The sequence below is a fragment of the Psilocybe cubensis genome, chromosome 8 (genome assembly GCF_017499595.1).
Source record: "Psilocybe cubensis strain MGC-MH-2018 chromosome 8, whole genome shotgun sequence".
NCBI classification, from domain to species: domain Eukaryota; kingdom Fungi; phylum Basidiomycota; class Agaricomycetes; order Agaricales; family Agrocybaceae; genus Psilocybe; species Psilocybe cubensis.
In genome coordinates this window covers 334,244-361,571 of record NC_063006.1, presented here as the reverse complement: position 1 = coordinate 361,571, position 27,328 = coordinate 334,244, and the positions used below count along the sequence as shown (strand labels likewise).

General features: G+C 45.8%; 6 protein-coding genes across 6 annotated transcripts; 1 reads left to right on the top strand and 5 right to left on the bottom strand.

Annotated features, from left to right (window-relative positions):
• Positions 1-604: 604 nt before the first annotated feature.
• JR316_0008655 (uncharacterized protein) lies at positions 605-1,489 on the bottom strand (the record flags this gene model as incomplete). Its single annotated transcript, XM_047894368.1, has 2 exons — positions 605-1,274; positions 1,335-1,489. The coding sequence occupies 2 exons, from the start codon at positions 1,487-1,489 to the stop codon at positions 605-607; spliced, it is 825 nt and encodes a 274-aa protein (XP_047745827.1).
• A 741-nt stretch (positions 1,490-2,230) lies between these two features.
• JR316_0008654 (putative 2-oxoglutarate dehydrogenase E1 component DHKTD1, mitochondrial) lies at positions 2,231-6,364 on the bottom strand (the record flags this gene model as incomplete). The annotated part of the gene is made up of 21 exons (XM_047894367.1): positions 2,231-2,692; positions 2,753-2,920; positions 2,982-3,082; positions 3,145-3,205; positions 3,263-3,319; positions 3,381-3,409; positions 3,468-3,645; positions 3,706-3,792; positions 3,858-4,097; positions 4,157-4,232; positions 4,378-4,465; positions 4,520-4,629; positions 4,759-4,807; positions 4,865-5,029; positions 5,086-5,163; positions 5,224-5,361; positions 5,412-5,435; positions 5,491-5,557; positions 5,614-5,805; positions 5,858-6,159; positions 6,226-6,364. The coding sequence occupies 21 exons, from the start codon at positions 6,362-6,364 to the stop codon at positions 2,231-2,233; spliced, it is 2,811 nt and encodes a 936-aa protein (XP_047745826.1).
• Positions 6,365-8,072: 1,708 nt separating this feature from the next.
• Positions 8,073-8,519, bottom strand: JR316_0008653 (uncharacterized protein; the record flags this gene model as incomplete). The annotated part of the gene is made up of 2 exons (XM_047894366.1): positions 8,073-8,128; positions 8,210-8,519. 2 exons carry the CDS (start codon positions 8,517-8,519, stop codon positions 8,073-8,075), a joined length of 366 nt encoding a protein of 121 aa, XP_047745825.1.
• Positions 8,520-15,919: 7,400 nt separating this feature from the next.
• Positions 15,920-18,442, top strand: JR316_0008652 (uncharacterized protein; the record flags this gene model as incomplete). Its single annotated transcript, XM_047894365.1, has 3 exons — positions 15,920-17,320; positions 17,516-18,153; positions 18,214-18,442. The coding sequence occupies 3 exons, from the start codon at positions 15,920-15,922 to the stop codon at positions 18,440-18,442; spliced, it is 2,268 nt and encodes a 755-aa protein (XP_047745824.1).
• A 1,722-nt stretch (positions 18,443-20,164) lies between these two features.
• JR316_0008651 (uncharacterized protein) lies at positions 20,165-22,063 on the bottom strand (the record flags this gene model as incomplete). Its single annotated transcript, XM_047894364.1, has 7 exons — positions 20,165-20,219; positions 20,282-20,644; positions 20,709-20,753; positions 20,817-21,068; positions 21,125-21,170; positions 21,231-21,496; positions 21,555-22,063. The coding sequence occupies 7 exons, from the start codon at positions 22,061-22,063 to the stop codon at positions 20,165-20,167; spliced, it is 1,536 nt and encodes a 511-aa protein (XP_047745823.1).
• A 1,389-nt stretch (positions 22,064-23,452) lies between these two features.
• Positions 23,453-25,854, bottom strand: JR316_0008650 (Cytochrome P450 monooxygenase 81; the record flags this gene model as incomplete). The annotated part of the gene is made up of 13 exons (XM_047894363.1): positions 23,453-23,610; positions 23,697-23,725; positions 23,793-23,825; positions 23,896-24,132; positions 24,205-24,234; positions 24,304-24,504; positions 24,564-24,630; positions 24,687-24,922; positions 24,994-25,160; positions 25,219-25,360; positions 25,419-25,510; positions 25,560-25,660; positions 25,710-25,854. The coding sequence occupies 13 exons, from the start codon at positions 25,852-25,854 to the stop codon at positions 23,453-23,455; spliced, it is 1,638 nt and encodes a 545-aa protein (XP_047745822.1).
• Between the last annotated feature and the right edge of the window lie 1,474 nt (positions 25,855-27,328).

Here is a 27,328-nt window from a genome sequence, read left to right as displayed (position 1 = left end):
ATAACGTATCCAGAGTTGGTCGAAGGAACGTCCTCATGGGCCCGCAGAATGACGTAAATGACTGCCATCTAGAAGCCGAAATGACAAGGCGGCCCGAAAAGTACAATAAGCACCATCTTAACAGGTAGACAGGGCGTTTCCTGCAAGCGCCCGCGGATGTATCGGGTGGTGATACAGCCGAATGTACGAGCAATCTTTAGAACAAGGATACAACTCCTGAAAACTCCTATCGCTGATCACGGACCATGAAATTTGTTCCTCTAAGTCGTTGTTCCGTTTCCGTACCTGTTGCTTGTCCCTTTCAATTGTTTGTACAGCCTCTATCATTTCGATGATTTACGAAATTCCCCTAGTATTTTAGCGTTTGTTGCTACAATTTGATAGCAGTCTATTTTTCATGTCGATAAACGCATAGGAACCAAGATATATTTGATTTATTGTAGTAAACCTGAATCAGTATTTATAGCTCTCCAAATCCCAAGTTCTACGTCGGATATATCGTGCGCCGATGATCGATGAAGGAAACAAGTATCAAACGCCAAATTAAAACGTCAGAAGTGCTTTATAGCTTTAAACTCCATTGGCAGTTATTACACAGAAGATATTAAAAGAGGGGAACCATATCCCGCTTTTTCTGAACCTTCTTCTTGAGGTAAGAACGGTAACAATAAAGTGTACCCAAGATCATAAATGCCATACCAACCAGTACTGACAAGATGACCCCAGCAATCTTCACTCCGTCTATTCCTTTCATTTCTATAGATAGAGGTGCAGTGTTACCAATGGTTTGGTTGAAGCACTGCAGTCCAAATAATTGTGGAACTTCAGTATCCGGAGTACCAGGCGCACTATACGTCGCATTGTTGATGTACCCGCTCGATGCAAGCGCAATGCTGCTGGATCGATAGTACTGTAAAACATTCTCTGGTCGAGGAATGCCTTCATAAGTTTTGATACTATCCGTTACATTGGACAGAAAAGATTCTGATACGAATGAGGTGCAATTGGCAGCAATAGATAGCGATAATTGTTCAGTCGTGTATTGATCTGCGACAACGGCGAGGTTGGTGGAGTCGGCAGTAAGAAATAAAACCGTCATCGGCCCGCCCTTACGGTCTGGATTGCTGGAATCGCCATACTTGTCTTGTACATCCAAGTAACCAGCGTATCCCGGTGTTACGTCATTAGATACTGGCCAAGATAGAGGCCAAAACGTATATCGGTGGTGGGAAGTTCCTGGTGCCCAATCCGGATCATACCCCTCCCCAAATCTCCTAGAACAGTATTGGGGTTAATATCAAAATCAAAATCAGAAAGCATAGTGAGGGACTTACATTCCACCAAAGATGAATGAGCGATCCTTATGATACTTATCACTTCTGTGTTGGTTTCCTTTTGCCGAAGCAAGTGAGACAACCTGAAGGAGAAAAACATACATGAGTGCTGAAATTTTCATCTTGGGTGAATTAAGGTTGGTGAACATGATCATAATGCTTTTATAGAATGATAGCGTGCCACTGTTGTCAGGTATACCACTAGCATTACTGAGAAAAGCGCGGCAATGTTGGCCATGACAATAGAGTAGATGTGCCACTGGGTCATTGACAATGTCTTCAACGAGTGTCCAAGGCCTACACGGCAGTTACCCCAAATAGATCTTGCCAGGGGCGCTTGGTTACTGTCAGTGTCAATGCGCCAAAAGTCGATGTAGTCGTCTTCGCAATTCAACAATTGAGCATATGACAAAATTATAGCTATTTTCATATCGATAGACCTATCCGCTAAATTTACACATACACGGATAATGAATTTTATTGAGCGGAGCATCAAATTTAAAGACGGCAAATCAGGGGAACTAGCAAAATCGTCGATGAGTATTGACAAAAAAAGTCGAGCTACGAGAACTAAAGCAATACCACCACATCAGCAGCATCCTAGAGACACTCCCTTCTCAAGCTGAAAGGCATGTCAGCGCTTTTCTGCAAGATCGTACCATAGATTAAAATAAAATCAACATAGGAGCATTCCTTATGTAACTCGGTTACGCAGAAATGAGTCAATATTCAAGTCCGACTGTATGAATATATTTTTACGTTGGGCCTATCGATATGAAAATAGCTGTAAAGTATTCCGGATCAGAGACCGACCCGAGCTAATTACAGGTTACACTTGACTAGCTTGACTATTTATTGATTATCACCGAGAAGAGAACAATGTTGAGCTGGCTAAGTTACAGACCGACAAACGGAGACTCCAACACCTGCCTCTGCTGGACTTGGTACAACTTTCCAACTCCAGGAGCAGGCAAGGCACTCTCCTTTCTTCCCAAATACACTAGTTCTTCATTCCCTTTACCCATCTTCCTAAGCACTGAGGCTATCCTCCCTGAAACATGCGCAAACGCGCCTTGGTTTCTAGGCTCTTCCTGCAACCAGCTGTAAGTCTCAACGTTTGGATACTGCTCCAATACTTCTTCCAGCTGCTCAAAGGGGAATGGGGCAAGTTCTTCAATGCGTATGAACGCAACACTATCATCCAAGCCCCGTGCTTGTCGTTCCTTTATCAGGTCATAATATATTTTCCCGGAGAGCATGACGAGTTTTTTCACTTTCACCGGGTGAGCTACGGGGTCAGCGATGACAGGCTTGAACTGGGTTCCGGACTCCATATCTTCCATCGTTGATGCCGCAGCCTAAATAAAGTCACAATAGGCATATATAAATCAGGATCTGATTTCCACTAGATGACGCACCGAGAGGCGGAGAAGACCCTTTGGCCCAGCGATGACAAGAGGTTTCCTATAGTTACGACAAATTTGTCTCCTGAGTAGATGGAAGTACTGTGCTGGCGTAGTCGGGAAAGTAACGTGCATGTTGATGTTGTTAGGCTCCGAGTTGTAATCATATCGATCGTTGGTTAGCTTGAAGTAAAAAAACATGGTGAGAAGACTTTCGCGCCGTAGGAAAGTGAAACGATCTTACCTGGAGCATTCTTTCCAATCTTGAGGAAGAATGCTCTGGACCTGCCCCGTCAAGTCCATGTGGGAGCATGAGAACCATCGCACTTTGCTTCAGCCATTTAGCTATGTTGGGGAGGGGAGGTCAACCACCGATATAATTAATCAAAATGTGATGTACAACGAACTTTCAGAGGAGGAGATGAATGTATCAATGATAATTTGTGCCCCATTGAAGAAATCTCCGAACTGGAAACATCAAGTTTTGACACCAAAACGATGAGTATGATGATGACCGGAACGTACTTGTGCTTCCCAAATTGGCAGCAGATTTGGTCTTTCCCAGCTGGCACCATATTCGAACTATCAAACAAAGCCTTTTTATCAACATTGTTAAGATATAAAACGAGGAAATTAGCCGTACACCAAGTACTGCCATCTCACTCAGCGAACCTATATGTTTAAATGTTAAAACTCAATAAGGCCACCCGTGAAGAAGCGTGGGACTTACTGTTCGCAAGCTCCAGTTTACCATCTGCTTTCAACTCATCATTGAGCGGGACGATGACACCCTCATTCTGTTGATTAACGAGCATTGCATGCCGGTGGCTGAACGTGCCTCGACCCACGTCCTGTCCTGAGATTCGAACATCATTGCCCTCTAGCAAGAGGGAGCCAAATGCCAGGGCCTGTGCACATGCTCATAAGCAATGCGAAACCCCGGCTTCGGATAGTAAATAACCACTCACCTCAGCGGTAGCGAAGTCAATTCCCTTCCCAGTGGTGACGCTCTGCAAGCGATTCTTAACATGTCGATGCAGTTTGGGATGAATTTGCTGTACGTCCATGCGTCCTTTCAGCACGCCCGCCTGTAAAGCAGTAAGTAGAAAGGCGAACGTACGAATCCTTCGGGTACAGCAACGCTGGCCTTGCCAATCTTCTCAAGGACATCCCTCTCAACGCCTGTGACAGGGTTATGCTGTGCCTCTGGGGTCGCTGGCCATACAATGCCCGACCATTGTTCCTCCAGCATCGAAGCAGACGGGACGTAAGTTGGAACCCGTGCGAGCTCCGCCTCCAGCTGAGACTTGTACGAAGTTCGGACAGCGTTGATATCTTCCAAAGTCAAAACTTCTTCCGCCTGGGTAGAGGAAACGATTAATCATGGGAATGTTGAGATGTTTAGGAAAGGTGACGTACGACAAGCTTTTGTTCGTAAAGTTGAGGTACAGATTTCCGTGCAGCGATCTTTTCGTACATCAAGGGGCTGGTGATGCTAGGTAAATCCAGCTCGTTGTGTCTTCGCCGATAGTTCATTAGGTCAGGTAGCCATGCAGGATAAAATACGTTACTCACCCCCTAAACATAGTGGACGTGTCGTCAGCATGATCACAAGTAGCGGGGACTAGAGAAAAACGTACCATCGTCTATACACCAACAAATCTACGATGATATCCTTTCTGAAGTAGTTCCTATACCTGAACGCAATATCCATGGCCTTTGCCACATCTAAAGACCTAGTTTCAGAGATAATATATCTGGGAGCCGGAAAAGCTAGCTTACCTTCGGGGTGATCACCATTGACATGCAAAACGGGAGCGTTTATCATTTTTCCAATGTCAGAGCAATACAGGGATGAACGAGCGTTAGAAGCCGGGGTAGTATATCCGATGCTATGGGTGCGTTGTTAGTACACATTTTATGACAATATTTAAGTAGAATATTCTCCTCACTTATTGCTACAAAAATAAAGGGAACGTTCAACGCTAGCTATTCACGCATAGAAAATCCAAAATACGTACTCAACAACCAAATGCACACTTCCTCCACTGGTGAAGTGGGGCAAATTGCCTGTTACATCCTGTCAGCCGCCGTGTTCCTCACAACCCAACAGACTTAGAGACTCACTGAGACCCAGACTCTCCATGACGACACCTTGTCCAGTGAAACTAGCATCTCCATGAAGTTGGACACACATCACTTTGTCGCCCAACTTGCAGTCATCCGGCGATGTCTTCAGGAGGGAGTACTGTTTAGCACGAGTTTTGCCCATAGCGACGGAGTTGACAGCCTCTGAAAACTTCATGTCACTCCCCACTACCATCAGTGTTCCTACGAGGTCTGCTTACCGAGATGCGAAGGATTAGGCAAAAGAGAGACCTTGATTGGGTGAGATGCACCAGGGTATGACAATGAGGGCGACGAAACTAAAAGCATGCAAACCAGTTAAATCATATTGATAAAGTTTGACATAAACATGGCCTCACCCAAATGACTCAATACGTCTCCTTCCGCACCCAGGTCTTCCGGAATTTCGTACCCACCCTTGATTTTATGGAACAAGGCTGCGGGGGAGTATTGGAGGATGTCGGTGAGGAGGTTGAGTCTACCTCTATGTGGCATAGCTAATATCCTGTTAATCCAATGAAAAGAACGAGTAGATCTGCGAACGAACCAAGAATAACGTGGTGTACGCCGGCTACAACACAATGTATTAGAAACATTTTCAACTCTTACGTACGTACGGATCTCACCCAGGGAAGCAGCTGAAAAGAGAGAGTCAAGAGCAGGGAGCATGGACTCTCCCCCTTCAAGCCCATACTACACATGAGATAAGCTTGTGAAGTCGAGCACACAAATGAAGGGGAGGAGCTTACACGTTTCAAATTGGGGAACTTTAGTTGCAGAAAGTTGTCGAAGACCTCACTTCGTGCCAATAGTTCATGAATGCGCTTCTTTTTCGTGATATCCATTTGAACTAATGGCGTGTCTTCTGGGGAGGGTAAAGATTGGGACTCCAGGAGGTGCGAGAACCACAGTCGCTCAGTTTTCGAAGGCGAATGCATGAACTCGAGGTATTATGAGTCACTCAACCGACGCGAAAAATGAAGGGCGGCTCACCTCATATGCAATATTCCCAACATAAACCTTCCTCAAGTGCTCCCTGATTTGCTTTAGATTCCACAACTCTTCACCTTCGCCTGCCTCCCCGACGCGTTTCGTCCATATAATACCATTGACGTCGTATACTTTGTCATCATCATTCAAACCGTATCTCTCCGGAAAGAGTGCGGCGACTTCTTCTCGATGGATGAGATCCAGAGGGTCGATGCGGGCGGCGCGATGGCTATGCGTACGCATGGAATCGACATAACGAAGAAGTGGGGAGTTTTTCGCGCGGTTGTTGAGCTGTACCTCGGTATCTGCGCATAACGGCGACAGCGATAAGTTTGATTGGCTTCAAAGCAAGATAAAAATGCGCGACGTACAGTCTGGAAAGTCGTATTCGCGTGGTTTGCGAAACCCGAACGATTCGTCATGATATGCGCGACACGCGGCGGATCCCAGTCTCTGCTTCGGGGACCTCACCGACAGCACTCGCCTGGGTAATGCCAGACCGCTCTTCATAGGAAGCTGATACAAACCTCCGACGACTTGTTCAGGTCCTTGGGTAGTCCCAGCAGTTAATGAAACAGTAGGCTGTGGGTTCGTACAGGACGACGACGGTACCTTTGCGATAACGTCAAATTGTTGGCCCGGTTGTTGCCTATCTCACGATAACCGCCCAAGCTCGTCGTTGTCCAAGATGGTGGCAGAAAGTGAAAGGACGATAAGATACAGTGTTGGGGCATCATGCATGTGGTCACCGTCGGGCGGAACTCGTTCGCCAAAGTCCAATAGGACAGGGGCGTAAACAAAAGCACGCGTATGACGTAATATTTCTCACATCCCGGCCAACTCGACTTCATCGTAAGATTGGGCTCATCACCGCCCGCCAAATTTAGGCCCTAGGTCACAAAGGTCTGTGACTTCACTTGAGGTCCGCAGTGAAACTCGCAAGTCCCGCTTCCCATCAATTTCAATGATTTGGAAGATTTTTTTAAAATTGTAATGTCAGAAACATCTAAATCAGTACACTATACTCTTGTATATAGTCAGACTAATCTGTCCTTCCTCGTTTGCCTAATATCAAGGAGTGGAAGCATCAACTTGCCTAAATTTGAGCATAAAATGACTTATTTAAAGGTGAAAATGCAAAATTCCGAGTCTCATCTGTGAATTATTTGTGTTTCAGGATGTAGATTGTACTTTTATTTCACTTTTCAGCCGTTTAAATGAGTACTGACACGGGTCAACGTGATCATAACAATAACTAGTTGAATTATTTCCAAGAAATGAGGAGATTGCATACAATCTTATGTGCCAACTGCAGCATGCACTCTTTGCATGTATACTTTAGCAGTTCACACTCCAGCATACACACAAAAGCATGTACATAGTGAATACAGTACTGTCAGAGCAGAAGTAAACCTTTCTTACTGGTGTAAATATTAATTTTTGAAGGCTCTAATGAGTCTTTTTTGCAAAAGTCTGAGGCTTTAAAATTGAGTTTGGTACATACAATAAGATATAATTATACCCATTACTATCCAACCCATAATAAACAAGATTGAACTGGTGTCACTGTTTATGTTCAACATTTAAACGGTTTGCAGAAGCTCCAAAACGCGACCGTGTAACGGATTGCGGGAACCATCACATGACGCGGCGGAGCCCAATTAAGATGGCCATGCCGCCAATGGCCGCGAAGTTACTTAAAAAGTTGTCGGACATCGAAAAGCTGGTGACCTGAGGGTCTATGCACCCGCCAAACTCTGGTGACCGCAAGTGACAAGGCGGGCGATCGGGAGATTCTTGGAGAACTTAGCACACTGAAATGCACAAAATTCTGAATTTTTTGGCGCGCGGAAGGGCCCAAGCGTGCCAAATTACATAATATTTCTGGTGACCCAAGCCAGTGACTGGGTCCCCAAATCACAGAGAGTTCACTATAGAACCAGCACCCCCTTAGGTAAGCAAAAGTTGGCTTACCTCTGAACCTTTTCAGCCCTTTTGCACTCACACTATTCTACATTTTTGAACCACAGATATGTAGATTATGCTTTTTTGAACACATTTGTAGTTTTTTTTTTCCAAAAAATTTTACATACTCATCAGCAGTCTGCCTGCCTTGCTTGAGCATGTGCATTTTATGATTAGCTGTGTTGGAGGGGTCTGGATCTGCAAACACTTCCCTAAATTCATAAACAAAGTCATCCCAAAGACCTTCTTGGGACTAAGCATTGTCTATTACTTTAGTCTTCTCATATGCCCACTTCCCAGCAGTATCTCCTTTCATATGAGATAGAGTACAAATAACTTTCTGAAAGTCATCTGTAATCCCTTTTCCATAGAAATATAATTTGAGCTAACTGAGGAAGTTTTCTGCCTTCTCCATAGAACCATCAAATGGATCTGGAGGTGAGACTTTAATGACAGAGTGTGAACAGGAAGGGGCAACATGAGGGGTAGGGAAAGAGTGAATATCTAGAGCAGCAGGTGGTGGTGGTGGTGGTGGTAATGATGGTGACTGACTGACTGGTTGCTGAGGGTGTGGTGGAGTAGATGATGACTGCTGCTGCTGTCTAAGAAAATTCAACTCTTGGGTAAGGAGCTGGACCTCATGCATGAGCTCTTCCACAGAAGGAGAGGTGGGAGGCAATTGGAAGGGATCCATGTCCATGGGTAGGAGTAGGCTCTCTGATGTGTGTGTGGGAGAAGCTATCTACTGAAAGTGCCCTTGAAATTACACTAAGTACTCTAAAAAAAATATCTATCTACTGGATACCCAGTTGTTACACCACTCAGGGCTCTAAACCTAGGATCACAGGGTTACTGGATATTTTCTAGCCTACCAAAAACAGAATACTAGTAGGACTGTGTCTGCCCCAACAGTTGGTATCCCTATCTACTAAGTTTACACACAGCACACAACAGAGAGTAGGAAAGATGATGAGCCAAAGGTCTTGAGGAAAAGTCTTAAGGAAGATGTTGAAGGTTGGTGGAGAAGTAGAGGTTGGTAAAGAGATTGGTGAAGAGATTGGTGAAGAGATTGGTAGATTGGAAGTGGAGAAAGAAGGTTGAGGTGATAATGTTGAAGAGGTTGAAGAAGTGAAGAGTTTGGTGTTGAAAGAGAGATGGTGTCAGGGTTTCTCCAGTTTCCCCTCTTTATCTTCACAGAATTATCTTATCCTTTCATTATCTTATCAATTATCTGATTAGATAGTTTATTTCTTTCATCACAGCCTTCTTGCTCCACTTCTTTCTAGTAAATTCTATATGATTCCTAGTCTTACTCATCCTTTTTCTATATGATGTCACTTTTATTCTTTAACCTTCCTTTATGATGTAATGTAGGGAATATTCTAGAATAGCTGTAGAGTATAAATACTGGACTTGTAGGTAGCTGTAGCTTCAGCTTCAATTTCTTAGGATATCCACTATCATTGGTGTGATCTCTTAGAATCATTGAGTCTTTCTTACTCTCTTATTTTCTCTCTGCTCTCTTACTCTTCCTCTGCTCTCTTTCTCTTGCTTGATCTTTGTTGGTGGCCTTGTCACACTGATTATAGTGTTGCCCTGACAGATGGTGGAGTTGTCTTGAGAGAGCTTCAATCTTCTGTCAGGGCAACACTATAATCAGTGTGACAAGGCCACCAACAAAGATCAAGCAAGAGAGAGAGAGCAGAGGAAGAGTAAGAGAGCAGAGAGAAAATAAGAGAGTGAGAGAGACTCAATGATTCTAAGAGATTATACCAATGATAATGGATATCCTAAGAGATTGAAGCTAAAGCTACAGCCATCTACAAGTCCAGTATTTATACTCTACAGCTATTCTAGAATATTCCCTACATTACATCATAAAGGAAGGTTAAAGAATAAAAGTGACATCATATAGAAAAAGGATGAGTAAGACTAGGAATCATATAGAATTACTAGAAAGAAGTAGAGCAAGAAGGCTGTGATGAAAGAAATAAACTATCTAATCAGATAATTGATAAGATAATGAAAGGATAAGATAATTCTGTGAAGATAAAGAGGGGAAACTAGAGAAACCCTGATAGGAACAATGTAGTTGTCAATGGAATGACAGATTTGATTATGGTTTTTCCCAAGTCGCAGACGGTGATGGGCGCCATATACTGCAGGCGCCGACTGCTGTAAGTAAATTAAACATACAGCAGTAAACTTACATGTCTTATGTAAGTTTAGGTGTATGTTCAACTTACAGCATATGTGTTGGGAAAACAAAAATTTAACAAAGATATATTGTGTTTGGTGGCTGTATGCCGACCAAACACAATTGCTGTAAATAGCCTGTAAATAGAATAAACACCTAAATTACACAAATTGTGTTTGTCCAGTGTTAGTAAAACATACACATTTTCTGTAAGTAATACAAACAGCACTTACTGTAAGTAAAAATTACACACAAAGAAAACAATTTGTGTATGTTATACTTACACAAGTTTTTCAATTCATTTAATGGTATAAGTCTGACATACACAAATAGTGTTTTTTGTGTGTAAATTTTACTTACAGAAAGTGCTGTTTGTGTCATTTACAGAAAATGTATATGTTTTACTAATACCGGACAAACACAATTTGTGTAATTTAGGTGTTTATTCTATTTACAGGCTACTTACAGCAATTGTGTTTGGTTGGCATATAGCCACCAAACACAATATGTCTTTGTTAAATTTTTGTTTTCCCGACACATATGCTGTAAGTTGAACATACACCTAAACTTACATAAGACATGTAAGTTTTCTGCTGTATATTTAACTTATAGCGGTCAACGCCCTCAGTGATATCATATCACTCTTTGGATGTTAATGATAGATTAAGGCTAAGCATATGAAGGGTACATAATAGACAATGCCATTCAGCTGATGAAGACATTTATTACTTTAGTACGAGCCATTGAGCAAACTACAAGTGTTTTCAGCTATCTAAAGACGTTGGGACTCTCCAAAAACCTCCTCCCAGGATTCACTTCCTATCCAGTAGTATTCCAACTTGTACGCCAATCTAGGCGCAGTGAACAACATGCATTTCTTGTTTGGATCGACGGGTTCACCGTATACTTCAGAAACATAGTTAGTCCCGGGTTTGACGAAGTTCAGACACGGGTGGCTGGATCTTTGTCCAGAATATGTCCAATGTTGTGTCATGTACAAATAGGTATGGGCATTGTGGTCCGGAATCCATCATCCAGTTACCGCTGTATATTTCCAGCGCTTTCAAGTTGGGAACACAGGATAGAATTTTTTGCTTCTGCTCTGTGGTTGTTCTGTCGGGGTCAAGCACAAGATGCTCCAACGCCAATCCTGACCGTTTGATGAATGTCATGAAGTTGTCATGAAGCCAGATACCACGGCCACATCGAAGAATAAGAGTGCGTAGAGAAGGGGCAACAATGTGAGAAAGTAGTTGTGGCAATGGGATTGAGTCATGATTATTCGTTGTCTGGCCGGCGTAACACTTGCCTATATTCAGGACTTGTAACTTGGGCATAGTAACTTGAATATCAATAATGCCTGGTTGTAAAGCAAAAATCTTTGTGATTTGGCACACTCAGCATTGTTGGAGGGCAGAAATGAGTTTCAAAGCCTCTAGTAACTCCTTCGGCTCTACTGGACCCTCGACATCCAAATCCAAAAGGTGTAGGAAGGGAGGATTGGATGAACAGACGTTTGAGTACACTACATCACCACAAAACGTCAAACTTTGCGTTTTGGGTGACATCTGGAGTGCCTTTAGCAATATGTGACGGAAAGGATACAATCTTGTATGATCTAGTCTGCTGTACGGGCGACTTGGGTAATATGTAGGTAGGTGGTTGCCGTCCAATGATTTTAGCGCTGAGCATAAGCGGGGCAGCTTTGGCGAGAATACGGCCCATACTATATATCTGTTGTCCCTTGGAATCACGAACGTTATATATGGCCTGCACGTCCAAGACTAGATGCTCGGCACGGTGGATGTTATTCACGAAGAGTTCTAGCATGTCGCACCCTTTTTGGCCTGAATATGTAATGGGTATCTTCCTTACTGTCACTTTTCTATCTGTTTTGCATTCAATTGTTTTGAAGCAGAATTTGAGTGAGAGAGTCAATGGTCGTAAAGAGGATTGTTCGAGAGCAAGGACAATAAGCTCATTGGAAGGGGAGATATTCCCGTCGCTGCCATGCGTATATTGATATAATTCCATAGTTCCAACAAGCGAGTTACAACGATGCAAAATTTGGAACAGACGCTAGAGAACATCACAGCCTCCTGAAGGCAATTCGGTGAAGTGGTAGGGTAGGAAGCAGCAAGATCGTCCTTTTCGCCGCGTGTGAGGCTCATCAGCAAGATATAACACCATATTTCACTGGGGACTTTGTTGATGTGTGAATTCTGGCCTAGATTGGGCATTTTGTTGCTTTCGGTACCCGGCGCCAATGGTGGGGACTAAAAAAAGGCATACAAAGTCGCCATGGTCCCAATTCTAAACTCAAAACCTACCCAAAATTGGCTGATTAATTCCCAAAAATTGTATACAAGTCGTTGGCACTGTTGGCAAGTGCCTTGCTGTCCTATTGTTGATTGTCAATGAGGGCACTATAGTATTGAATTGCAGTACCCAAAAATGGATGGAATGGGTGGATATTGCTCAATTTGTAGTAGATATAGTAGATAGCACCCGCAGTAGACACGTCAAATAGTAACAGGAATTGGCGCAACCATGCCATCACCAAATCTGATGAGAAAGGGTAAAATAAAGCATATCGTAAAGTCAAACAAGCACCTTAAAATTTGCAGCCCAACAAAGGTCAAAGATTTGCAAGACAGGACTCTGAAGGGAACCTCCAAGGACCACTTCTCACTTATTTTCCGCCGGTTCATTCTGCAAGGTTGGACACAAAGTGCAACATTTTTTTGTCACAGACTACACACTCTCAAACATGTAAACCTCTTATTAATCCAGAATAAAAGCCTCGTGTGGAGAGGAGAAGTGGAGACCCAGAACACAGACATGGGGATCAGGAAGATGTCTTCATTGCTATCTCTTCACCTCTCAGTTTTGTTCTGTTAACCTCATATAAATTAAGAGATATTCTCTATCAAACTTGTAGCCTTGAAGTCGTTAGATAGCAGACCTAGATAACAGATACTGCAATAATCTGAGTCAACACAACATGCATAAAAATGACAGTTGACAGTTCTCGAGCCCTTATGCATGCTGATACCCAATGTTTTGCATAAGCGCCCTCCGTGCTTCTATCTGCGTAGTCCATTCTGAGTTTCCTCACCCACACTAGGAGCCGTACAGGTCATATGTAGGTCGCTTGTAATTGTGTCTCCCCTTTCTCAGCGCGTCGACCTTCAAAGGCCACCTGTGTCGCTGAAGCTCTCGAGCGCATGTACCTGAAAGGGGCGCGCCAGCCAAGAGCCGCCAAGAGCACCGTTCCCGACGCGCCGAGCGCTGCCGAGGATCGGGTAATTAAAAACCTTGATCGATCCTCGATGATATCCGCCTCGGCTAACTTCGGCTCGGGTTAATTTACGATATTAATAATAATTATGCGGATGCGTGAGAATATATTTTTTATTGGGCTCTGGTGCCTGCCTGGAGTGTCTGAGTGCATGTATGCGTGCTTGTTCTCTACTACATGCTTCGCTTTGTTCAGTGTTGACAGCGGACTAGCGGTATCCAGTGTCAAGGGTAACGTCAGTGGTACCGATACGCATTCACATTCACACTCTATCGCACTACTGTCGTCGGCGTACAGGGTAGGCACCGATTGTTGACTTTTCGACGAGAACGCGACTTTGAAGTGCTTTATTCAACTATTTCGGTATCGATACGAGGTCTAAATTGGGAGCATACGATTGCACGACGCGTCTGACGTCCAGCCTTCCATTTGATACATGCCGAATAGCATACGGAGGAAGCGAGATAGGGGGAGCGGAAGGACAGCTGAAATGAGGGAGAGCAGGGATGTCGACGAGTGAGTTGTTTTGCTTTTTTTTCTGTTCTTTTCCCGTATTTGTTTTCGTTCTTGTGTTCGTGTTCTCTCGTGCTCCATTTACTGTTCATCCTCGTTTCGTTTTGTGTTTTGTTTTCTGTTTTCCTTGCTTTTATACTTTCGAACATTTCTTCTTCCGAAGGTTCTTGTCGAACCTTTTGTGCTTTTTGTGATACCTGAACATCTCTTTTCGTCTTCTCGTCGATTCGGGATTCGGGATTCTGGATCTGGTTTATGTCTTCTAAAATAAAGGAGTGTACTCCAATTCCAACGCCAACGCCAACGAACATGCATGCACACATGTACCCGTCATGGATCGTCATCGTCTGCCCATCGATCCTTGACTTCGAGTCTAGCTGCGTGTATGATTTGCCTTGTGCTAGGTTGAACTAGACGTGGATTTACATTAGGCGCCAGCCTACGTAAACGTGGACGTACGGGACCCATGCCGTGAACGGTGTCCTGCCCATATCCAGGCTAGCGACTAGTGAGTACCGCTAGTATGTCGTGAGATACACTACTACTAGCCCGCTCAGCTGTAGCTTGTTGCCGTTGCTCTAGGAACATATCGACACCCGAAGTCATGTCGTCACGCTGACGCACGACATCCCACGCGGATTAGTGGGTTATTGTAATGGATTTGCGGCTTACTAGCGGATTTGCCCTTGTCAGGGTGCAAGTCAGCTCACGCAAATCTACTCGACGGCTGCCTATCTGCCATCCCGCCGGCGCAGCTCGTTCAGAAGTTCGCGTTCGAACGGTCAGATGATTGACGCTGCGGCTTCTGAAGCAGTTCTGCTTCCGTCTATCTATTTATTCCCGTCTTTTCCCTGCCTATATTTGCATTCGCGGCTCTAGGGCATTAATATGCCATCTAAACATATTACAGCTGGCGTGCCCTGGATCACATTTGCGCAATGCATGACCGCATACCACTTTCCATTTTGCCCGCGGCACGTTATCCGTCCGCGCTGTCGTCGTCCAGCTGCCGCGTCCTGTCACCCGTGGCTTAATTTAACTCTGTTGCGCGTGGTTTGGACACACGAAGGGGAGGGTGTACCGCTGGATTTTTGGGATCGTGGATTCTGGTACTGTGCCGTGGATTTTTATCTGGAGCTGTGAACGCGGATGTTTTTTCTTTCTTTCACTTTCTTTCTTCTCTTTTTCTCTTCCTATCAAGTAGGGTTATAATTTTACGTGCTAGGTAGAATTGCACCAGTGTCGAGTTTCCGCGGCGTTTCCCGTGTCCGTGTCATACACTGCGTCTTCTTACCTCATTCTTACTTCATATTCTTACCGTTTTGCCGTTTGCCGTTCGCTGTTACCGTTCTCCGGGGTTACGTCTCGTCATAATTGCTTTTCGTTTCTTTTCGGTTACGGTTGCAGGCGGCCTTTGAGACTTGACCACGTTGCACGGTGCTCGTTGCTCGTTGCACGCTGAACGCCGTAGCTGTACGTTGTGTATCGTTTCTCTCTTTTGCCCTTTTTCTTTGGCTTCGACTTTGCTTTGCCGTTCCTTTTCCCGCCTTTGTGAATTTGTCGAAAACAACCGAGGACGTACCGTTAACTGACGTTTTTTCTTCTCCCCTTCAACCTTTTCTTCCTCCCCTCCCATCATCCCTCCACTACAACATCACAACACAGATTCCTCAACCTCCCCGCCCACGCAGACACATTCACAGACACCGAAGGCGACACCTCGTCCCTTTCACCATCCACCACATCAGCCGCATCGTCAGAGTCACTGTCATCTGACTCACCACACACCACGCAACGCCGTACAAGCCGGGCTGCAGAATCGATCCAGATTCCTATCACACTCAGCACGTTCACCGCGCCGGACGACCCCGCTTTGCTAGGTTTTCCAAGTACGTTCACGAGTGATAGTACGCCGACTGCTGTCTCTTCTGTTGCGTCGGATTCTACAGCTGTTGCTTCCGGTACACGCACGTACACTGACCCGAGCTCGAAGTTGAACTTTAATAACGCCATCATCACCAACACCAACACCAACGCCAACACCATCATCACATCAACATCCAACAGGTTGTCCACGAACGTACCTGACATGCGCACGTCCAATATTGCCTCCGAGCAGCGTGGTGGGAGCAGCTCGCTTCCTCTGCCGATGGCGCGGGATCCGTTTGCTACACCGACAAGGGGGGTTTCGCCTGTTAGAGGTGAGCGGGATAGAAATGAGAGGAGGCGGGAAAGTAAAGACGAGTATCGGGACAGGGAATATGTGCGTGATCGAAGAGACAGCAGGGATAGAAGAGAAAGGGAGTATGTGATAGATAAAAGAGAGAGTCGGGACAAAGACAGAGACGGTGGTAGAGACAGGGACTGGGACTGGGAGAGGAGGGAGAGAAGAGAGAGCAGAGACAGAGACCGTGGTCGTGAGGAGCGATATCGCAGTCGTGATAGGGAGTACGAGAGGGAGAGGGATAGGGCGGGAGGTGCTGGTGGGCGGTACCAGATTCGGGATCGTGAGCGTGTGCGCGACCGCGAGAGAGATAGATATCGAAGTCCCGAGCGCGACCGCGACCGCGACAACGATGAACGAGACAAGGCGAAGCGGCGGGAGAAGAGAGACCGTGAACGCGAGCGCGAGATGAATTATGAGCGGGAGCGGGAGAGGGAACGGATGCTTGAGCGGGAAGCCGAACGGGAACGGGAACGGGAACGCCAACAGCGCGATAGGTCGCGCGACGCCCTTGCGCAACCGAAACCCAAACCGCAAATCCAACAAATCTCTACCCAGAGACAGATCCCAACGCATGATATCCACCCAGCCGCTTCCTCCTCTCACCCACATGCACTTGACCGCGAGCGCCCAATAACGCCCATCATGTCCTCCTCCTCCTTAGCAGGCTCAAATCTGTCTCTGACTGTCAACTACGTGCCGACGAAATTTTCGGCGCCGCCGTCGCCTTCTTCTGGGTCTGGGTCTCGGCTTGGGTCTTGGTATGGCTCTGGGGCGGGTGTGTATAGCGCAGGCGCAGGGAGTGGAACACCAGCTGGTGGCCCGAGAAAGCGTGTGCCATATCACTACACGCGCGCCTCAGCCTCGCGCATGGCCGAGTCCTCTTCACCTTCCAAAGCCGCCGATCAACCTCGTCAGAGGCACCAGGAGCCGGTGTTTGGTGCGGGGATCGTGCCGAAGATGGGTGGGGGTGTGGATGCGTTTCGCAGTGGGGAGGCGAGGATTGGAGGGCGCGGGGATGGGGATGGAGATGAATATGGCGATGAGGATGAAGGTGCTGAGGGGGTGAATGAGGACGATGGTATGTTGAGAGAAGATACCGGTCGAAGAGGGTGGTTTGGGAAATCTGGACCTGGTATGGGTACAAGTACTGGGAAAGTAGTGGGAGGAGAAGGAGTCAAGATAACACCACGAGCGAGAGGTCCCCCGAAGAAAAAACTCAGGTGGAACCGGTTCAAATGGATGCTATTCGTTGCCAATTTCGCCGTGAGTCTCCTTTATATTCTACCATCTTGGGATGTTATTTCGTTGTGGGCTTGGGTTGCCGTTTCGTCTTTCTTTTTCAATTGAAATGAATATTGGCGCTGCTTGGCGCGTTGTGCACGCGGGACGCGGGGTCAAGTTCTCGATTTGTATTGATCATCTAATTAATCTAATCTAATCTAACATAATTTTACCCAGCTCACAACCTACTCTTTCACAACTCTCATCCTCATTCTCCTCACCTGGTTCAACATCTTCACCTCAGCCGATATAATACGAGTTGGAAACAGAACGGAACTCATCATATCCACCCTCTTCTCTATCTCTGGCATTCTCGTCTCGCTCATCGGCTGGGCAGGTATACTCACAAACAATCGTTCTTTCCTCGCACTATACACCGCGCTTTTATGGGTCGTCTTCATCTTAGTCCTCGTCCCAGGGTACATGACATACAAACGCCGCACATTCAACCTCGAAGGCAAAGTAAACAAACAATGGAGCCAAGACCTCGGCGCCGAAGGGCGCGTGCGCATCCAAAACGCTCTCAGATGCTGCGGCTACTTCTCCCCGTTCGTCGAGGCGACGGTATCGCAGACGTGCTACGCGCGCTCGCTGTTGCCCGGGTGTAAGAAGGATTATATGGACTTTGAGAGGCGGGTGTTGAAGGTGTGGTATACGGTTGCGTTTGGTGCGATTGTGCCGCTGCATTTGGCGGTCATGATCATCAGTCTGCTGTGTGCAAACCATGTGACGTATCGGTTTGGGAAGGGGATGATGCCTAAGGCGTATAGGCTTAGTAGGAGCAGTATGGTGGCGATTATGAATAATTACGTTGCGTGAGTTGATTTTTGCTTCTTTTCATTCTGGATTTTTAACTTGATTTTGATTTTTTACAGACAACTGGCGGAACAGTATGGAGAGGATGTTGCAGCTGACGTTCTCGCGCGCTCCAAATCGAATTTGAACCTTCAAATGGGACTCACAATACCGACTGTACCCTACGTCGACTCGGGTAACAATGTCAGTACCGTCGCCAACCCCAGTTCCAATGTGAATATGCGGCAAGGCGGAGGTGGTAATGGCGGAGTGGGAGCAGCAAGGGTGGGAGGAGGAGGGAGGATCTGAGGGCCTTGTTGTAAGTGTGGGTGTGGGTCTAAGTGTGGATTGGGGTGAGCGTTGGAGGTCCACGCATGTGTGGAAGTGAGGATGAAGCGGTCAAACGGTCAAGCTAGACGGAGGACTGGGTGTCTGTCGCAGTGAAGGATACAACGACGCGGAGGGATTCAAAGCGCAGAGCGTGGCAGCAAAAGATGTGCTCGCGTTGCTCTGGTGCATCACATCGCATCGTACCTGCCCTCCACCAACTGGTATGTAACCTCTCGAGGGACGCAAAACAGTATACATCCCAGCAGGAATTCAAATCAGAATCAGGGCGGGACAACACCGACAGGAGACAATAGGACAAATACCTGCTGGTTTATCTTTTCCACTCTCTCATTCGCATCCAACTTTGTATTTGCGGCCTGATTCACACATTCGTCGGCGCTTCCTTGTTCTGGTTCTCCTCCGCGTTTTCGTTTCATGGAGGTGTTTTCTTCCCCTGGATGCGACAGGAGTCGCGATTTTCGGGTGGCTGTCGTCGCGGTTTCTCCAGTCACTGTTCTCCAGCTGGTGTCTTGCTTTTCACTCTTTAATGCGGGTCATACTTGCATACACTGATCAATCCGCGATTTGATTTGATCGTCATCGATGCACTTTCACCTCCTCTTTCCCCAATATCTGTATGTGTTGTGAAAATCCACAATCGCATTCAAATCGAAACCAAACACATAATGAAAAAATCGTATTCAACATCGCAATCAACAAACGCCTGTTGAAGACACTGGTCTTTTCTCTCTGTATTTGAATCTGCATTTTCCCTTTTGTTCGATAATGACGATTGGATATGTTTCTTCTCATGACAGCTTTGCACGAACAGACAGACTATGCGATACGATATCATAGAGTAATGTATTCGACTTAATAGTTGCCATCTCCATCATATGCAGTTCCCGCTTTTCGCTTTTACGACAGACGATGACGATCTTTTCAGCTTTTCATACCGTACACTGGATTTTTGTTCCTTCTTTTCTACTTGAATGGACGCTCTACCTTCCTTCTTCCTGTTCTCTTTCATCAGCTTTTCAGATTTATTTTCAACTCTTTTCATATAGACATTTATATTGAACTCGCTCTGTACATATCATGGACATTCTGTCTTCCTTATTTTTTTTTTTTCACATACATTCTTCGTTCTCGTTTTGTTGAATATTTTCTTTTGGCATGTATTGCACGTGTACTTTAATAGACACTCAAGCATTAGCACTGACATGCACTGGTATTGGCTTAGACGCCGGTGTTGGTTTTGAAGACTCGCATTGGTTCTGACATTGACATTTGCGTCCATCCCAAATTCTCGGCTAGTCTTTTCCACCTCCCGTCAGGGCGCCGTGGTAATCATTCCATTCTCCTTTCAGATCAGCACCCACAAATGTTTAGTTTCGGTATATTTTGAAAGATCGATCTACTGCTTAGACCTGATATTTTCTCTAATTTCTTTACCATTTTATTCTTTCAGAATCTCCTTCCAGCGTTATTAACTGTCACTTTTATATTTTATAGAGACGCAATGGCTAGATTTCGCCGTGAGAAATCATGGCGACCCATCGATCAGCGGGCCCGATAAAAGGTATGAGATAAAAAAAAATTGTATGGTATTTCTATGTCGTCAATGTGTCAACTACCTCCACTACCATTGAAGCTATCTAACGGCATCCTGAACCCCAAGATATGCCCAGTACGGCGCTCTCACTTTTCACATCGCCGCGTCCGCTTTGGTTTAGATAGGTCTGGGCGACCGGTCCTGAAAAGATAAGGTACGTAAGTCACAATCTTATCGACACGACGGTGAGAAATGACGCTTACTCTACTCTTACATTGTCCATGCTAATGGACTGTTGGCCACTGCCAAAAGCCTTACTAGCAGCTTCCTCGCTCTCACTTGAACCGGTTGGCACAAAGTGCCATTTTCGGCCTTTACCCTTTGAGTCAGGAGTCTCCAATTTGACAATGGCATGGGAGTATGCCTTCATCATCTTTGGCACCTTTGGCTTCAATTGCCTGGGTACCGGTGCCCCTGCCGCCTCTTCCATGTCCCTGAAGTTCGGCACCAAATCTGTGGACTCAGATTTGGTGCCCTTGGCTCTCTTGATCTTCCGGGAGCTCTCCGCGGACTCGCTCTCTGTGCCCGAGTTTTCGTACTGTCTCTTTCGAGACATGCTCCCAGCCCTGTGCAGAAACCATTTTTTCGTCAGTTCACAGTTTCAACAGTCGCTGTTAAAGAGGTTTGTACCTGCCAATGTCTTCGCCGCGCTTGAAAGCTGGCTGCTCACTTCCCCTGGTATTGTGAAAAAGATAATGTCACTGCCTATTCCAAAGAGAGGAAAAAGAATCCTCGTACCTTCCATCATATGTCTGGGGATCATTGATAGGTTGCTCTACGTGCCCATTGCTGGGCCCGGAGCCGATGTCATAACCATCATTGATGGATATTAGTTGGGATCTCTTCTCCTCTCTTTCCAAGGTGAAGGATGCAGTTGGATGGTGGTTGTTTGAACCGCCCGTTACAGCTTGTGCTGTCCTTGTTCTGTGATATGATACGCCCTGTTGAAGATGTTCGTATCCTATTTCGGACTGTGAAATAAGCGATGGCCTGACAAAATACACTGTCTTTAGCTTAGTGTGGCGGGATATGATGTTAGGACTGACATTCTATTGCCATGCGCTGGTATAGCATCCCACTTGTCAATTGGGTCTGTAAACGTGTATTATTGTCAATGACAGCATTTTCTGAGCTAACATCAAAATTACTCACATGTGGGTTCACTAATCTGAGGATAAAAGGAATCCCCTGTGACGTCCAACCTTTGCTGAGGAGGGACAGAGTATGCTGTGCCCATCGTGTGTGGCAATTGTGTGGCCTGCCGATATGTAGATGGATAGCTTTCTGATGGAAACAGTCCGCCGCTCAAAGACCCGGCGGTTATCTGTTGCAGCGCCATACCCTGCTCGTTAAGTGGCTGGGTATGGTCGTAATATTGCTTGTCGCTCCGAGACGGTCCAGCATGTCCCATCAACGCCCTAAAAGTCCAGTATATTTAACTCGAATATATCGCGGGGGCGGGATTTGAGAACTAACCTTTCATCATCACGTCTCCACGCGCCCGAGAAAGCGCCCATCGGGATATGAGGTGATGGATTGATGCCTGGAGGATGGAATGAATCCTCGATCGCCCCATGAACCGTATGATAACTGTCTTGATTGACTGGGGTCATTGAAGCCAGTAATGGTTCAGCAGGGAGAGACACCGATGAGCGACTGTCTTGATAATCCAGGTCGCTCGCCACTGGCAATATATCCAGAGTGGGATCACCGGCTGCATCACCCATCTGATTTTGAACTGCATACTGGGAGTCAAGAATCTCTTCGATGAGGCGGGTTATGCTCGCAACTACTTCTAGATCCAATGGAGTACTGAATTGGTCGTAATCATTTTCTGATACCTGATCCAGACTTGTATCGAGAACAGGGAGGTTCATGGATTCTTTACTGTATGAATCACCGCTTGCGAGTATGGGAGGATCAATCCACTGGTTGTCGGGTACACTGTGACGTTGTTGGGACGACGGAGTGAGGTTGGATGGCATTATTGTATCGTAAAGTGGAGAGAGTAGAGGGAGGGAATAACGTTCTGTAAAAACAATGGGACTCGAATGTGTGTTCCAAATCCCAGGCTTTTTACATTAATCCGTGGATCCGGGCTCTGACTCGCGTTTCAAACGTGTAAATGATGCAAATATGTTGCTGCTGATTATTTCCCAGGCAGTCCCTTCTTTTACCGGTATACAAAGAGCCGCGAGGTTTCTAGGCGAGACTGCGTTCTACCTTTATTGCCCCAAGCAGAGCACGTTTTAATATTATGCACTCACTCACACAACCTCATTTTGCCCACGATGTTTGAATTTCCATGAATTATAGCACCTTGTATAGCCTTCAGAGATCAAGGCTACATCGAAGGTGGCTAGGGCTATTCGCAGCCTATTGGGGGCTGACTCAAATCATCTGTATCGGAGAAAGAACGGTTTTCTCCCACTGTCGTAAAGCCTGAGAATAAGTTCAAAATCTGATAACAACATCCAAATCTGCATGCTTACGTTGTTGTGTGTTCACCCGTGGGTATTCCGAACGATCTTATCTCTTAATCTCTTTGCGATATATGGTTGCCGGATTGCACATTTATTCTGTGTATACTTATAAAAGGTCGGGTGTACGTGGTTCACTCCAAAACTAATTTGTCTTACCATCACTGCCTTGAGAACTTTGGGAATTTGTGCAAATGGTTCCAGACGTATAAAACGATGTCGAGGACTGAAACCTAAGGTTCAGAGATCATACTTCATTTATCCATCATGGACAATGAACATAATAGCTAGCCCGCTTTTACACGCATATTCTACATGGGTGGCGCTGGATTGAAATAATGGGGTTATAAACGTGAGTTTTGAGTGAGTCAATGTCCAAGGCTTGACATGGAGCAAATGGGATCGTCAAAAAATATATGTATAAATTTTATAATGACTTTCTGGGACTATCCACAAAATTTCATCTATATCTGAGACATAGGACTCTCGGTTCATAGGTATATGGGATGTCCAGAACAAATGTGCGATCCAGCAACGATTATGCCATTTCCCTTGTTCACCCCCTATTACTGTCGCCCTTGACGCGTCGCGATCACGCATCGCTCATGGAGATCACATGACCCATAATTGCACCATCTGTTTGTTTTTTTAGCTTTTGTTTTAGTTTTTGTTTTTCGTTTTCACTCTTCTCTTGCATAAATCAAACAGACTCAAAAATGTCACTGACGGCAGCCACGACTCTGTATGCTATTTTGAAACCGTTGGGTTGAACCTCTGGGAACGCAGTTGTCTCTTCTCAACGGGGAACATTTTATGGTCTATATTCTTCCATTCGCCTCATTAACGCCTGTAGTACTGATAACCCAACACTATTCAAAGGAGTACAAATAAGAATTACAGATTCCTCCTCTTCACAATCAAAGGCATCTGGGTATGAATGGACGAATCTCCTTCGATAACTGGTGTCATCAAAAGTCCCGAGTTCCATGCGATCGATTTGTCTTTAGGCACGCTGAATTCAAGGGTTTGAATGAGGATGGCGAGGACCACGCCTATTCGAAAAGCAGAATAATATATAGTCAGTGGGGGATTAGGCAGTAAAGGTGTGAAATTCGGATTCAACAACTTGGGTACTTACGCATTTCTAGTTGTGCGAAGTTGAATCCACTTTTTGCACGAGTAAAAGTTGGATCAGACCTGGTGGAACCATCGAAGCACTGTTGTTTGTACTCACATGCATGACCGGTTTCCAGCGATAAACGTCATCCTATATGCATAAATCCCATTAGCATCTTGAAAACGCCAAATACCCAACTAGGGGCATGGGCCATACGCACTGGTGTGCAAACACTCCGGACAGGTCATGGATCTTCGTCACGCTCTCGGGCAGCTCCGCCAGCCATCGGTCAGGCTTCCACTCGCTCGCATCTGGGCCCCACGTCTTGGGGTTGTGGTTGGCACCAATGATGTTCACCACGATATCTGTCCCCTTTTCGACGTGGACTTCGTTTAGGATTTGCCCATTTTCGCCGGTGATGGGGTGTAACAGCGGGAGTACAGCGTCTTTGAGTGTTCTGTTGATGGAGGTGGATAGATGGATTGAGATGTTTGTTTCAACGTCGGATGGTAAGAACCTGACAACTCACTGTCGGAACATCATTGGAATCGGTGGGTATCTGGAGAAGCGGAGTCAATGACACGCGAGGGGAGGTATCAGAGCACAATAAGCGTGAGGCGTAACTCACACTCGCAGCGTCTCTTTAATGATAGCATCCAAATATGGCAGTGCAGAAAGGTTATTGAAGTCAATTGCGTCGTCGTTGTGGTGGTACGCCTCGACGACCTCGGCTCGGAGTCTTTCTTGCACATCGGGGTTCAAGGCTAGGAGGTGCAAGACACGCGCAATTGCTGTGGATGTTGTATCCATTGCCGTGAAAACGAGAATGCTAGGAAAGACGTTAGAGTTGTGTAGAGAAGACAACGCCGGGATGGAATGGGTGTTTACGATATCTGAGCGACGAGCTCATCCTCCGTCATGCGCTCTTCCTCAGAAGACGCCTGGTTCGCCCTCACTATAAACAAGATATGATCAAACATTTTACGTGCAACAAACTGTCGACAAGCTTACGAAGAATTCGGATGATGTCTTTGGTGTCGTTGTCCTTCTCATGCCTACCCAGATCCTTCTGCTGCTCCGCCAGAATCTTCTTCGCCTCGTCGTCCATTATATCAACGATCTCCACTAGCCGCTGCAGTAGGGACCAGGGAATCGACTTGAGGAGGAACCTGCGGAACTGTGCTGGGCCTAGATACTTGAAGTAGGGGGTAAGTGTGGCGCCTGGGCTCATCACCGACAATGTTGCTCTGGTAGAGAAAATTTGAAAATGGGTGAGTCGAATCGCAGTGCATAACAAGGCAGACGATTGATCACTCACGTCAATTGTTTTGCGGCTTCTGAGAAGATTGTGGACTGGGACATGTTTCCAAAAGAGCGGCCCATACCGCCTCGACCGATCGCCTCGAGCGCAAATCTGGTCAACCATCCTATGACATCGACTTCCTGAGGAGTGCTTTGCGCGATTGACGAAAGATGAGACTCGAGCTTAATGTTGTTCATGATTTCAGTACTTGACACGGGATAATGATAATTGGATACGCACTTCGCGAGCAATGGAGACGAACATGGGGGTCATGACACGAAGATGCTTGACTGAAAAAGCAGGGCCTAGCATTTTCCTCTGCTTCTTGTGCTGGCTCCCCACTGTAGCCAGCAGCCCTGGACCGAAGAGTAGTGAGTTGGTCCTAATCAATTTCTACAAGTCAGATTTATCCCAATTTGTTTAGCAAGAGAAAGACCAACGTCGTCCATGCGCTCCATTCTTCAAAAATATCCTGATCTTTCACCAAAACCTGATGTAGAGCCCTGGGATCGTGCACAAGAAGGGAATGTCCCTACGTGTTAAATTTAGCAGATTCTCTATATGACAAGATTGACGCTCACCCCAAACAACGTTCCCAGCTTCGCTACTCCTCCATACAAGTTGCTCACATTCAGCAGCCAGTCGCGTCCAGTAGCGGGTGCAACAACATCCAAAAGATTCCCTAATAACCGTAAGCTTTATACCAGCATTAATATAGGTCTGAGGTACACCTGTTAGCAACGATGAAGGTCGGGGTCCAGGAACGTTGACAAGTGTAGATGAGCGCCTGTAGTACAGCCACGTTAAGCCGAAACAGGAAAGAATCAGAGAAGAAAGGCCAATATTGTTGCTCGCAAGTTCTAGCAGCGACGCCATACTATACCGTATACCTCAAGTACATCATCATCCAATTTATAGCAGGCAGAAAGAGTCGGAGGCTAACGTAAAAAGGTTTTCCAATGCATATCTTGAGCGAAGCCCGGGTTTGAGCAAAGGCAAGTTTCCCACGCGCTACCCTAGGTGTGTTCTCCGTTCTGTAGCGGAATTTGCAGCTGAACGATGCTTCCCTTCTTTGGTAGGTGTCAAACACAGCGGGCTTTTGAACACGAAAGTTTGTTGTGCGGCGAAAATGCTCAAAATAAACCATGGATGCGAGCTATTATTGGTGCACGTTCCGCATCAGCTGGAGCTTCAAGCTTCAAGCTTCAAGCTTCAAGTTGCATGCCCCAGTTGCACAGTCGAAAAAAGTTCAGGTAGGAAATAATTAATTGGTATTTGATATTGAGAAGATGTGTAGTTTTATTGGTCGACTTGGATTCGCGATGCTGAACGCCAAACCGTGAATGCCGCAGACTATCTGCCCAAAATTGCATTTTTGAAAATCGTTTCTTATGTCTCTTGATATGTCGATAATCCTATTATCTCCATGATTGGGCAGTCTGGATTCTGGAATCTGGATCGAAAGCACTTCTGACTGCAGAATGATGACTTGCCGAAGACAATCCTTTGGCGGGTGCCGAGTCAGATAACAGATCTATTTTTGGCATGACTTGTCCTTGGCAGACCTTCAGACCCCTTCAGAATTACAAGGGTAAGGAGACTTCTCGCGTTAGACGGAAGGGACAGTATTACCTACGTTGTCGTTAATCTTCGGTAGTAACATATATGTGCCAGGGCTTAAACCATCAATGTTTCTCCTACATCGAACCCTCCACTGGCAAACAAGGAGCCAATGTTATGTTGAATTGCGGACACCGACGTCAATTAGGGCATCCCCAGCTTATTGGTTTGTTTTGTAGCTACTTAGTTACTCTGTCGTGAGTGGTTTGTGCAACCGCCGGTCAGTAACTGCAGCCCTAACTGATTACAACTAATATTAGACTGCGTGAGCTTGAATCAATGTTGCCTACAAGCGCTCAGAGATCGACGGAAGATGCTTCGGATAAGCGTTCCATTTAACTAGAACAGAATTAAACCACATATTTACAAGTGAATGAAAGATTTACTTACATTGACTATGTATCTCTGGACACAGAGGCAGAGATTTTCAATATACGTTGGTGGTCATCAGATGAAGCCACTCGGCGCACATTGCTCACCAAAACTCTTCGTCATCAACTTGACGACGGCTGGGTTACTATGTAAACTATACCGTCAATAGGGTATAAAGATGTCCCCCCATGTCTCCATCGATGAGTAGATTTCATTATGGGACTTGGTATATGGGGTTTTTCAAGATGTCCCATGATTTAGCCATCAGCGTGATAGATTTGTGTCAGTATATTGTAACAGATATTAACGTCAGAACCTCCCCGTGGCGTCAGAGATATAACGTCATATCGTGACATCG